General features: G+C 43.6%; 1 protein-coding gene across 1 annotated transcript; it reads right to left on the bottom strand.

The window, feature by feature from the left end:
- Positions 1 to 4796: 4796 nt before the first annotated feature.
- Positions 4797 to 12496, bottom strand: LOC112074752 (adenylate cyclase type 9). The gene is given in 6 exon segments (XM_024141862.2): positions 4797 to 8017; positions 8570 to 8599; positions 10376 to 10524; positions 11594 to 11753; positions 12001 to 12151; positions 12154 to 12496. Coding segments are annotated over 6 exon segments (1989 nt in total). The 5' UTR covers positions 12233 to 12496; the 3' UTR covers positions 4797 to 6597.
- Between the last annotated feature and the right edge of the window lie 571 nt (positions 12497 to 13067).

The raw sequence follows: 13067 nt of genomic DNA on the forward strand, positions 1-13067 counted from the left end.
CGAGGACTGGAATTGCCCACCCCTGATTAAGGCTGTCACCAATGACATTTCGACAAGTATGTTGCTACTTTGCGCTGAAGGGTAGCCATGTTGACATAGCAGATCAAGCAATTGCTAAACATGTCTCTAGCTAAACATCTAAGCATTAGCTAGTTAAGTGTTGCTTTAGTTAACAATAGCTTTATAAAAACTAAAATAACTAGCCCTGTTTTCCAACATGTCAGAAATGACAGGGATGGACGCGTAACGTTGGCAACAAAGTTTTGTTAGCGGCCAAGCTAGCTAACTAAGGTTTGCTAACTGCTTTGTACAGCTGTTTGAATGACAAACGTCAATTGAATGAATAACTAGTTAACGTTAGCTAGCTAAATATCTGGACACACAGAACAAGTCATACAAAACAAATAACATTTTACTAACTAAAGTAGCTAGGTAACGTTAGCTAGCAGGTTAAGTTGGTTTGTGGGCCTTCCTTACCTGGTCCATCTGACGCTGACAGCGCAGGTGAATTCAGCTTCGGTCGCTTTGAGTTGGGAGGTCCGACGTCGAGCAGGTTTTCAGCCATTGTGATCTTTAATGGATTTCTTATTTAATTATTTGAAAAAAGGAAATTCCTGGGACAGAAAAGGTTGTTCTGACAACCTCCACCTTTCTCTAGTTAGCACGTTAGCAAGCGGTTTGCTCGCTAACGTTGGCTAACTGGCTAATTTTCTAGCAGTGAGGGTGAAAATTTCAAAAAAGATGCAACAGCGCCCCGCTTCGCCACCGCCATTCAACCCATGATAATCCAACAACCAACACCCACATTATCGTTAAATAACCCCAATAAAAAAAATCCCATGAAAAATGTACGTTAAAATTAAATCTAAAAACATTAACATGGATTGTATTCCTGTCCSATAAATCGCTAATTTTAGATGTTCKAACAGCTCATTTTTATGACGTCAAATGTCTTCATGCAAAAATGGTTTGAAKCTCCATAAAATGCACAACTGCAAAAAAATTATATATTTTTGCAAAACTGTCAGTAAGAAGCTGTCTCTTCTCCGGTTATCCCCGGTAAACAATACTGCTCCGAACGGCGATAGGGGCTCGAGCGCCGCACTTAAGGGGAAATCAGATATACGGGGTATTCTTGCCGACGACGACCGATCGAATTCCCGTTTTTTCGTCAAAAATACTTCAGAAATGGTGAAAATACTTCGTTTTCAGGGGAAGTTTGCCGTTAAACCTCGGTTTGAATGCTCAATTTCTAAATAAAAAATTGTGATCTACCGAAATCCTAATTCCGAGCCACGACAAGATGGCGGCTGTTGATTCCTTCGGTACAAAAAGTTTTTTTCTCTCTTTTCCAGATAGATAGACTGTAGAGGGGGAGGGGTCGCGCAATCACGCCCTACGTAAACCTATGGCAAAAGCTTCGGAATGCGTCACACGAAATTCTCCTAAAATTCCGCTACGGGGCGGTAAGAGACCTTATGAGAATTAATATTCACCGTAATAACTTGGTAATAAATAGGCTATTGATTCTTCACGCCAATATCGCTGTTGTAAAGGGAGGCAGTGCAATGCATTGCAAATGAGAAATAACATTTGTGAATTCTTCACTAAAATGTGTGGATCAATGCAGCTAGGCCGAAGTCACTATCTGATCAGTCTTCTCTAACATGAAATATGGCTAAAATGAAGATGACACAAGTAAACAAARGTTTGGATCCTTTAATTTCTGTACTTTTCTTGATTTACCTGCCAGGCCTACCTTCCCACTGGCCTCATCTCTCCTGTGTATGTTGGCACACAATGTTGCTTTCCTCCTATCACCCAAACAAACCCTCCAATGTCCATCTTCTTTAATAAATGGCAGTGTGATGGACTTTGGATTGTCTAATAAGCCTAATAGGTCTCCACATTAACATCAGGCTCTTGAATTAAGGAACAAAATATATTACTATTGTACTTATGCTAGTTGCAGGGGATTGTTGGTTGTCATAATTATGGTAGAAATATTGCTGCACTTGCAGCATCTAAAATACTTATTTTGACAAGCCCTTGAAAGATCATACGTAATATATCATTCACACAGTCACCCAGACAGCCAGGCAGACGACAAAACAGTTTGATATTGAAGTGTTCTCCTGTTCATCGTTTTTCACAAAAAGTCCAAATCTGGCTCAGGCACATGTACAAAAAGTTGAAACAAAATCATAAATGTGACATCAAATACATATTGCATATGTACATACATAGTGAGTGCCTTGTGCAAATGTATACAGATTATGTTCATCGTGTTTAAAAATGATACATTGGCTATGGTTAATGTGCACAATAACAAATAAACAAACACAATAGCACACTGACTGATTGAAAAAGGCAAATATAAACAAGCAAAAAAACACAACATACATCTCAGATAAAACAAATTAAAACACTTGGCTTTTTTCAATATATATTGTTATCCCCAGTGTGGAAATAACACATTGGAGCTAATTTACTATGGTTAATTTACAATAGYAGTGAAAGAAAGTGAGTGTGCAATTTAATCGCGAGTGAATTATCAACTTTTTTTGCTTGTGATGATAGTTTGAATGTGCTAACACACCCACAAATATTTAGTATATCTGCACCCCAAACAGTAAAAAGAAGAAAAAAAACTATATTGTCTCAACAATTGTATTTACTATGAAGGCCTGGTAAAAGGACTTTTTCTGCAGAAAGAAACACASGCTCAGACACTGGTTCAGTTCAAACAATATATATTTAATCTCTCTGTTCTATGCATTCTTGATGTTTAAGCTTATGTTAATTACTGAATAATTAGTTTGTTCGTTGTTGGCTTTTGTTTCCCAACTCGTATTAGATATTGTATAGCATAATTATCCTGTATGGCTCAGTTGGGTCCTGTATGGCCTGGTTGGTAGAGCATGGCGCTTGTAACGCCAGGATTGGSTGTTTGATTCCCAGGACCACCCATATGTAAAATGTATGCACGCATGACTGTAAGTCACTTTGTTTAAAAGTGTCTGCTAAATGGCATATATATTATATATTCTTTTGAAATATACTTGTTGGGCTCAATTAAAATAGACTTCTGGAGGCTTTATCCATGTCATGAAAGCTAACAAACAAACCCTAAGGTTGGTTAGAAATGTCAAGAGAGGCAAAGAAAGAAATCAATGACCAATGGCGGGAGTGTATGGGTGAGAAGTGGTAGCAAAAAAACTAAGTATGTCCATGCAAACACACACACACACACACACACACACACACACACACACACACACACACACACACACACACACACACACACACAACACACACACACACACACACACACACACACACACACACACACACACACACACACACACACACACACACACACACACACACACACACACACACACACACACACACACACACACACACAAGAACAAAGCACACACAACACAGAGCAAAGTGGTGAAAATGTCAGACTCAAACAAGCAAAGTCAAAGTCATTCCCTCCCATTCCTCCCATTTTACCAGAGAGCACAGAGTTTGATACAGTTTAGTTTTACTTATATTCCCTTTTTATTTCTCAGTATTGGTGAAGGTTTTAGTAAGAGGGTGGCATGCCCATATCCCTCCTCCCTCTTCTGCCTAGTTCCCTTTAAAAAAATTGTCCCTTGGATACCAGTCTTGGTTACTGTGGCCTTTCACTCCAAACTCAATACAAATCGCTACTGTACTCCATCTCACTCTAACTACCAAAATAAATACAAGTGTGATTCAATGCACAAACACTTACTTAAGCAATCATAAACCAAATAGATACACGATTGATGGTAAATACGGTCTGCTTCTGTGGAAGTGAAAGATAAAGTATGGCTTTTTCTTCAAGTGGATAAATAAAAATATATCCAAATATTTAATACAAAGATCCACAGTACTTTAATTCATAATATAAAAATGGTGTGTGTCGAATTATTAACTATAGTCAGATATATAGAATCTATGAATTTGCTTCAAAGTTATTGGAAGTGGAAAGGCATTTGAGGATAAGAATATCAATAAGGCTGACAATAAGCCACCAAACTTTATCCACACAAGATGTCTAGCAAAAGGTACTGACATATTAGAAGTACATATTGGTGGTAGGTAAACAAAAGTCCCAAACGTTAAACAGACTCAGAATTTTGCAAGGGTACATTGGCATAATATGAACAACATATAGCACTTAATTCCGATTAAATAGGATTTCTAGATCTTTTATGGGCACTCAACTTGAAGTTATAGGCCATCTGCTTTGATTCGCATCATATGTTTATAATTTGTCTGATAGCCCACTTAAAGACCCTTAAACTAGCTCTTATTGGTTCTCCCTGCAGTTTAGAGTAGAGGTATCCCCAAATATTACTCATCAGATTACTCTATCCAAGTCCGAGCATCGACCATTAGGAAGTAAAACACAAAACTGACCCTTCATCAGCACCAAGGGGCAACTTCAACTTTCACTCTTTCTCCTTAGTTAAATAGGCTTGGGGGAAAAAGCACACGCGCCACACACGACACAGATTTTCATACTACTTTCTGTCTGAAATGTAAGACACAAAGTGACAGGGCTACAGATGAATCCCCTATAGACCCTTTCTTTCAGAAGAAAAAAGCTTAGCAGAAAAGAGGGGAAAAGGCAAGGTGAGAGAAAAGAGAAAAGCGAGGGAGCACGGAAGAGACCTTGGGCACACCACTCTTCACATAGAATTCACAGAGAATCAGTCAGAGAAAGAGAGAGAGAGAGAGAGAGAGAGAGAGAAAGAGAGAGAGAGAGAGAGAGAGAGAGAGAGAGAAAGACAAAAAAAACAAGTGAGCAAGATGTTGATTTTCTCAAAACAGGAGTTGCAGTTGGAACTGCTCAAGGCGATTCATCATTTCATAAAACATACAATCATCATCATCATTGCTATCATCATCAACTAACTCAACAAAAAATAGTTTTTTTAGGCACTACAAAAAAATTACTCGAAAAGGAAAACGTTGAAAAATATAGGTTGCATTGCACCCAAATAATAACTTGATGAAAGTGGCACATTTTAAGTACATATACAGTAGAGCCTCCCTCATGCAGAGGCTGTGATTGGATAAAAATTAAACGTCCCACCTCTCAAACCAGCATGTCACACCAAAGCTAAAGACAGCCGTGATTAGCCATTGGTTGAATCTGGTGTCGGTCAAATAATTGTTTCTGTGGCAACTAACACAATGGAAGAACTTCATACAAACTTGAGTTTTCACTTCAATACACATTAATACATGTTATAACATGTTAATAAACTGTTTGTGTAATGAATTCTGTTCCTTTTGGCGAATGTCATACTTTTAACACATATTATCCCTAAAGATTTTAAGTGCTTTCCCATTTTGATATAACCAAATAGTCCCTTTAATTTCCTACACTATGATTCCCTTAAACAATTTTTAGATTTGTGCTTTTTCAGGATACTTGTTAGAGTATAATCGCTTACTTGAGAGTGCTATAACGTATTTGTTCAGTTTTCTTACTGTCAAGACTGCTTGGTATAGGCTACCATCCCAATTTGCCATTTCCATTTAGGAGAGGTCTAGGAGAAGTTGTGTGAGACCCAGTCAGGAGACCTRTGGTTCCGACAGTTATGTTCCACAGACCACTTAAAGAAGCTGTACGGAAGTTTCTTTAAAAAAAATGTGCTTCCTGAAAAGTTGGACATAAAAAAGCGTCAGTGTGAAGATAAATCCCTATGTTGGTTTTCCCTTTAGTATTGGGTCTATGTAGCACATCACAAACACTCTAAGCCATCGTCTCAAAGCAGAAACACCAATAACACTGCTTTTTGTCATTCCCTTATTCTACCCATGCTTCTTACCCATAATCCACCACTGTCTGGCACGTCATTTATTTCCCTTTACGGTCAGGCGAATAGGCTACAACTGATCAAGTGAAAAACTGAATATGGCACAAACGATAACGATACAATAACAAAACAAATTGCATTGAAAAAACAACTTGTAGTAAAAGAACCACAGCATCATCGGTAGACTAGGTTTGAAATATAAAAAATAAGTCATGCTAAAGATTGTTCCAACCTTTTTTGTGTTTTTGTTCCATATTCATTTCTTGTTCGTTAACGGTTCTTGTCCTGAAGGCACTTCTTTACATATCAACCAAAGCATAAGAAAAATAAAACCTCAACACCAACAAGCAAAAACCCTTTCTCTACTCCTCCTCCTCCCTCCCCCTCCATTATATTGTGCCACAATAACTGTGCTCAACACAGCCCCCCCCCCTTTCCTATAGAAAAGTGATGAGCCATCATAGCTTGACTACAAGTCAATGTCCAAAGGTCACTCTGTCTGCAGTCACATTTCATCATGTGAAAACATCTGTTTTGGTTCAGAAATGTGATTAATGGATAAGTTAGGGGGAAAAAACTCCTTCCATCCCTACAAACATTTATCTGTAGCTACTTCTGTCTTCAGCTCAGAGAAAGGAGTGCTGATCGAGGATCAGTTTCAACTTTAAAATCATAATGAATAGGATTATATGGATAAGGGGGAGCTGATCCTAGATCAGCACTTGATGGATCAAAGGCGTGACATGAAATCCTCCTTATTGAGCTTTGTCAGCTCATTTGCTTCCTCCTCCTCCTCTTCCTCAGGCTGTGCCAAGGTACAGGGTACTAGCTCCGGGTCTAGGTCCAGGGTAAGGGGGTGAGGGTCCGTGCCCGTAGCAGGGGGGTGGCCAGCCCYAGTTTGGGGGATTCCTGGTGGGGTTGGAGGARCATCCCTGTACCCCTCTGCCCGATCTGCCCTYACCCCGCAGGGCTTGGCCGGGCCTGGCTCTGGCCCTAGTCCTGAAGGAGCTCCACGGGGTCCTATAGAAGAGGCTTGGGGGGTGAATGTGGAGGAAGAGGAGGAGGTGGGAGGAGTGTAAGAAGAGGATAAAGGAGGAGGAGCTGGCGCATTGGCACCTGCATCAGACTTGGTCGTTTTAACKGCGTCCCCTTCCCCCACGGGTCCAACGGCTGCCTGTGATTGGACAGGTTTCACCGGGGGCAAAACAGCAACTAATTGATGTGGCTGTAGCCAAGGTTCAGCCAATAGCTGCCCACCTCTTTCAGTGCTCCTGGGATACAGGAAGGTCCTCATTTGACCTTTGCCCTTGACGTTGACGGTACCGCGGTAGTCGAACTCTAATCCCATTCTGCTGAGCGCCGAGTGGCTCTCCTCACTCACCTGTACCCGACACTCCACCCCTGTAGAGTCCATGCGACTCGCAATATTCACTGTGTCTCCCCAGATGTCGTAGAGCAACTTGGTAGTGCCGATCACCCCCGCCGTCAGGGGMCCATGATTGAACCCGATACGGAGCTTAAACCCAAAGCCTAGCATGTTTTTATTGAAGTCGTCCAAAACACCCATCATCTCGAGGGCGAAGTCGAACAGCGCCCTCAGGTGGTTAGAGTTGGGGTGGGAGTCGTCAATGCACTGCTGAGGGTTCAGCCCGGACGCCGCCATGTACGTGGCGCCGATCGTCTTGATCTTCTCCACGTTGGCGAAGTCCGGTTTCCGTAGCAACTCATCGAAGTCGCCGATGAGCTCATTGAGCACTCGATAACACTCCTTCCCGCCTTCGTAACTTTCCTCGTAGAATTCAGAAAAATTCACAATACTCGCAAAGATGACCCCGGCGTTGTCGTGATTTTTGGAGTACGACTGGGTCACCTTGAGCTGCTCGGCAACGTGGATTGGGATGATGTTGCCTAGCAACCAGTCTGCCTGGTCCCGCATGTTCTGGATCTTGACGCGGTGCTTGTCGGCCTCTATGTTGCCGTGGTAATGGAGACGGTAGCTGACCTCGAACTCGTGGTTCAAAAACCAGACCAATAGAAGGAGGAGGAAGTAGGTGAGTACTGCTTCTGGGACCAGTAGGTCTAGGGGTCTCACGGGGTCCATGGCGTCTGGACGTGGTTCTGGAGTGGACCATGTCTCATTGGTGAGATTACTGGAAAAGAGAAAGAGAAAATGAGAAGAGGGCAGGAGGTAGATGAGGGCAGACAGAGAGAGAAAGGAGTGGTGTGGCGGCTAGACAGAAAGAGAAAAAAAGAAAGAGAGTTAAGAAAGGAGTGTGTAGAGAGATAAGAAGCCTGCAGCATCTCTCTCACAGTTGAGCTTTACCCGTGGCTCGTATAAATAGGACCAGCTAGCCAGTCTGACTCACAGGATMTGTCCCAAATGGCACCCTATTCCCTATGTGCCCTGGTCAAAAGTAGTGCACTAAGTAGGGAATAGGGTGCCTTTGAGATGCAGACATAGCCACTGACATTTAGCTGCTATGATTACACCAGCCATACTTCACAGTTTGAGAAAARAGAGGAGAGGAGAGGGAGAAAAGAGAGTGAGAGAAGGAGAGAGAGTGAAGAGAAGAGAGAGGGAGAAAGAGAGAGAGAGATGGAAAGAGAAAGATAGAAAGACCCCTCTTCTCTCCTTTCACCCCCGTCACCCTCCCAAATGTCACTCATCCATCAACATTCTGCATTTCCATGGCAACACTCACCCCATCGCTGGAGAACTGTCATTACTGGAGCTGCAAGACAGAGTGACTCCCGTCCGTTACAACAACACACACCACACACACAAACACACACACAACACAACACACACACCACACACACACCACAAACACCACACACACACACACACACCACACACACCACACACACACCACACACCACACACAACACACACACCAACACACACACACAACACACAACACACACGGCTGACTGATTCATATCAACCTCTTAGAATGACTCCCGTGAGTTAAACACAAGTGTGATAACACATTCCAACACACTCGCACACACACTCCAACACACTTACTCACACACACAACTTGGCTCACAACCAGATGAATATGAACATTTCCTAAGAGCCACTGGGAGAGAGAGGTATATTGTGTATTATTGTGCATATTGTGTATGTCATAAAATGCTGACTAACGCTGACTGATGGCAAATAAACTGCAAGCTATACAATTTTAAAAAATTATAGCTTAAAGTTTTAACATTATAACATAAGTTATAAACATCTTCATAATGTTGTAAAGTTTCAAACGTTTCACCCCGCTACCCTCTAGAAGGCGGAGACAGTACAGGTGCATCAAAGCTGGGACCGAGAGACTGAAAAAAAGCTTTTTATCTCCAGGCCATCAGACTGTTAAACAGTCACCACTAGCTGGCCTCCGCCCAGTACCCTGCCCTGAACTTTAGTCACTGATACTAGCCGGATACCACCCGGTACTCTACCCTCCACCTTAGAGACTGCTGCCCTATGTACACAGTCATGGAACACTGTTAACATCCTGTTTTACCACTTCATATGTATGTACTGTATTCTAGTTGATCATCCTATATAACTATTGCTGTACACACCTTTTCTATTCATATATTGTCCATAATGCCAATACACACAATCATATACAGTACCAGTCAAAGGTTTGGGCACACACTACTCATTCCAGGGTTTTTCTTTTATTTTGACTATTTTCTACATTGTAGAATATGTCAAAACTATGAAATAACACATATGGTATCATGGGGGTAAAAAAAAAGTGTTAAACAAATCAAAATATATTTTATATTTGAGATTCTTCAAAGTAGCCACCCTTTGCCTTGATGACAGCTTTGCACACTCATGGCATTCTCTCAACCAGCTTCATGAGGCAGTCACCTGGAATGCATTTGTTAAAAGTTAATTTGTGGAATTTTTTTCCTTCTTAATGCGTTTGAGCCATCATTAGTGTTGTGACAAGTAGGGGTGGTAAATAGAAGATAGCCCTATTTTGTAAAAAGACCAAGTCCATATATGGCAAGAACAGCGCAAATAAACAAAGAGAAACGATAGTCCATCATTACTTTAAGACATGAAGGTCAGTCAATACGGAAAATTTCAAGAACCTATGATGAAACTGGCTCTCATGAGACCCGCCACAGGAAAGGAAGACCCAGAGTTACCTCTGCTGCAGAGAATAGTTCATTAGAGTTACCAGCCTCAAATAGTTCAAGTAACAGACACATCTCAACATCAAACTGTTCAGAGGAGACTGCATGAATCAGGCCTTCATGGTCAATTGCTGCAAAGAAAACACCACTAAAGGACACCAACCACAGACATGCGGATTGCTAATATTTATATATTTCTTAATTCCTTTCTTTTATTTTGGGGATTTGGGTGTAATGTTTTGTATTGTCAGGTATTACTGCACACTGCGATAACATCTGCAAAATATGTGTACGCGAACATTTTAATTGGATTAAAGTTCTGAATGGGGTCGTAAATATGTATAGGCTGCAGTACTCACCCTGTCCTGTTGAGGGGGCTGTGGAGCAGCACTAGTAGAGCCACACCAACAGCCGTGGCCAGGGCAGATCTCATCCAGAAACTCAGCTGGCAGAAGTTACAGTACTGGATGATGGCTATGGTCACTGCACAGCACAGGAACATGGTTACCTAGAGGGAGGACACACAACATTTGTTTGTGTAAACTGAAATTCCAATTTTMATCAATGCTTCTCTATGAGAAGAAATCGGGAATTGGAATTTCAGGTTATTTCCCAAATTGACTGAATTGAAATGGAACTTGACCCTGGTACACAAGAGTACTCACGCAATATATTACATATGGTAACATAAACATACTTCCCCACCAATACCCTCAACACACTCACACATGCCTTATGCACACCCGTGGCATGTGTGAACACACACCCACACACGCATCAGTAGTTGAATCCCCTGTACAGTAGTTAGTACAGACTTATGATGACAACTTAACACGTCTCTCTTCCATCCCTCCATCTCTCGCTCCATGCTTCCATCCCTCCCTTCTATCCCTCTCACACACATCTTCTCTTTCTCTGCCATATTATTCATCGCTCTCGTCCAGTCCATCCCTCTCTTTCATCCCTCCATCCACATCCCTCTCTCTCTCTGCAAGGTATCCCCTCTGTGTGTGTGTGTGTGTGTGGGGGGGGGGGGATCCTTGCAAAACAAGATATCAAAACACACCAGCTTGACTTGTGAGCAGTCAAGACTTGGGTGCATCCCACATGACCCCCTATTCCCTATATAGTGCACTACCTTTTGACCAAAGCCCTATGGCAGCAGCTCCGGACTCAGAGTAAGGCTAGAGAAAACAATGTGCAGTGTGTAGTTAGCCTCTGCCCAAACTAGGACCTCTATCTCTTCCACATAAAGGATTTGATAAGAGGATAATGTCAATCATCTGTGTGCCAAGCTCCACAAGTATAGACCTCTCCATTGTCCATTGACTGTTTCTCTCTGAAACACTGGCACGTTCTAGTGGGCTCTACAACTGTGGACCAAGTATAACTCAATGCACTTGACACTTAGTCCCATACACTTGAGAACACCTATTATTGTAAATAGGTGTTGTTAGCAGTAATGCATTTGCCATCTGTCATCTAGACCAGCGTTCAAACCCCTTTTGACCATCCCTGACTAGARYCCCATGTCTACCAGTCTGCCCTCCTCCTTTACCCTCTCTATCTCTCCTTACCTGGATGGGCAGGTGGAGGCTGCAGGCGAGGTGTGAGAACACGGACACGGCAGGAAGTGAGACCAGCAAGGCCCCGATCACATGACGGGGGATCCAGCCTGACACCACCCTCAGCAAGGTCTGGGTACAGCTCAACACGTTGTCCAGGTAGAACGTCATACTGCAGGGGGCCAAGGAGGAGGAGGTGAGGAAAGAAGGGACAAGTAAATAGCAAAAAAGGACAACATTGTGATACACTGACTCACATCCCTATCAGTTCTCTCCCTCCCTCCTTCCCTCCCTCCCTCCCTCCCTCCCTTTCTAATTTCTCATTCCTCCATATAGCAACAGGGAGACCAACTCCAGCAGACACTTTTCACTTTACCCACCCTCTCTCCCTCCCACTATCTCCCCCCTCCATCCCTCACCGTATGGACAGCACCAGGGAGACCAGCTCTAACAGACCAGCAGCGGTAGCCAATCCAGGACGGTTGCCGGAGGCGACTCCATGTGACCATGAGAACAGGAAGCAGGCCAAGGTGAGGGCGAGGAACACAGAGCAGGATAGGAGAACATCAGGAAGGAGCTGAAGGTAGGGCTGGCCGAAGTCTGCACCGGGGCCTGGGTCTCCACCTGAGAGGAGAGAGTAGTCAGAGACATAGAGAGAAGGTCTGCACCGGGGCCTGGGTCTCCACCTGGAGGGGAGAGGAGTAGTCAGAGACATAGAGAGAAGGTCTGCACTGGGGCCTGGGTCTCCACCCGGAGGGGAGAGAGTAGTCAGAGACATAGAGAGAAGGTCTGTTACCGGGCCTGGCCTCCACCTGGAGGAGAGAGTAGTCAGAGACATAGAGAGAAGGTCTGCACTGGGGCCTGGGTCTCCACTGGAGGGGAGAGAGTAGTCAGAGACATAGAGAGAAGGTCTGCACCGGGCCTGGTTCTCCACCTGGAGGGAGAGAGTAGTCAGAGACATGAGAGAAGGTCTGCACCGGGCCTGGGTTCTCCACCTGGAGGGGAGAGAGTAGTCAGAGACATAGAGAGAAGGTCTGCACCGGGGCCTGGGTTCCACCTGGAGGGAGAGAGTAGTCAGAGACATAGAGAGAAGGTCTGCACCGGGACCTGGGACTCCACCTGGAGGGGAGAGAGTAGTCAGAGACATAGAGAGAAGGAGAAGGAGAAAGGAAGGGAGAGGTGGTTAGACAGTTGGGAATGAGAGGGAACAACACAGGGACAGAGAGAGGAATAAAGTCTGGGTTGGCGCTCCTCCTTGGGTTGTGCCGTGGCGGAGATCTTTGTGGGCTATACTCGGCCTTGTCTCAGGATGGTAAGTTGGTCTGGGTTGAAATATCCCTCTAGTGGTGTTGGGGGCTGTGCTTTGCAAAGTGGGTGGGTTATATCCTTCTTGTTTTGGCCCTGTCCGGGAGGTATCATCGATGGGGCCACAGTTCAGCCTCCTGATCCTCCTGTCTCAGCTCCCAGTATTTATTGCTGCAGTAGA

This window comes from Salvelinus sp. IW2-2015, unplaced genomic scaffold (genome assembly GCF_002910315.2).
Source record: "Salvelinus sp. IW2-2015 unplaced genomic scaffold, ASM291031v2 Un_scaffold2797, whole genome shotgun sequence".
Classification (NCBI taxonomy): Eukaryota; Metazoa; Chordata; class Actinopteri; order Salmoniformes; family Salmonidae; genus Salvelinus; species Salvelinus sp. IW2-2015.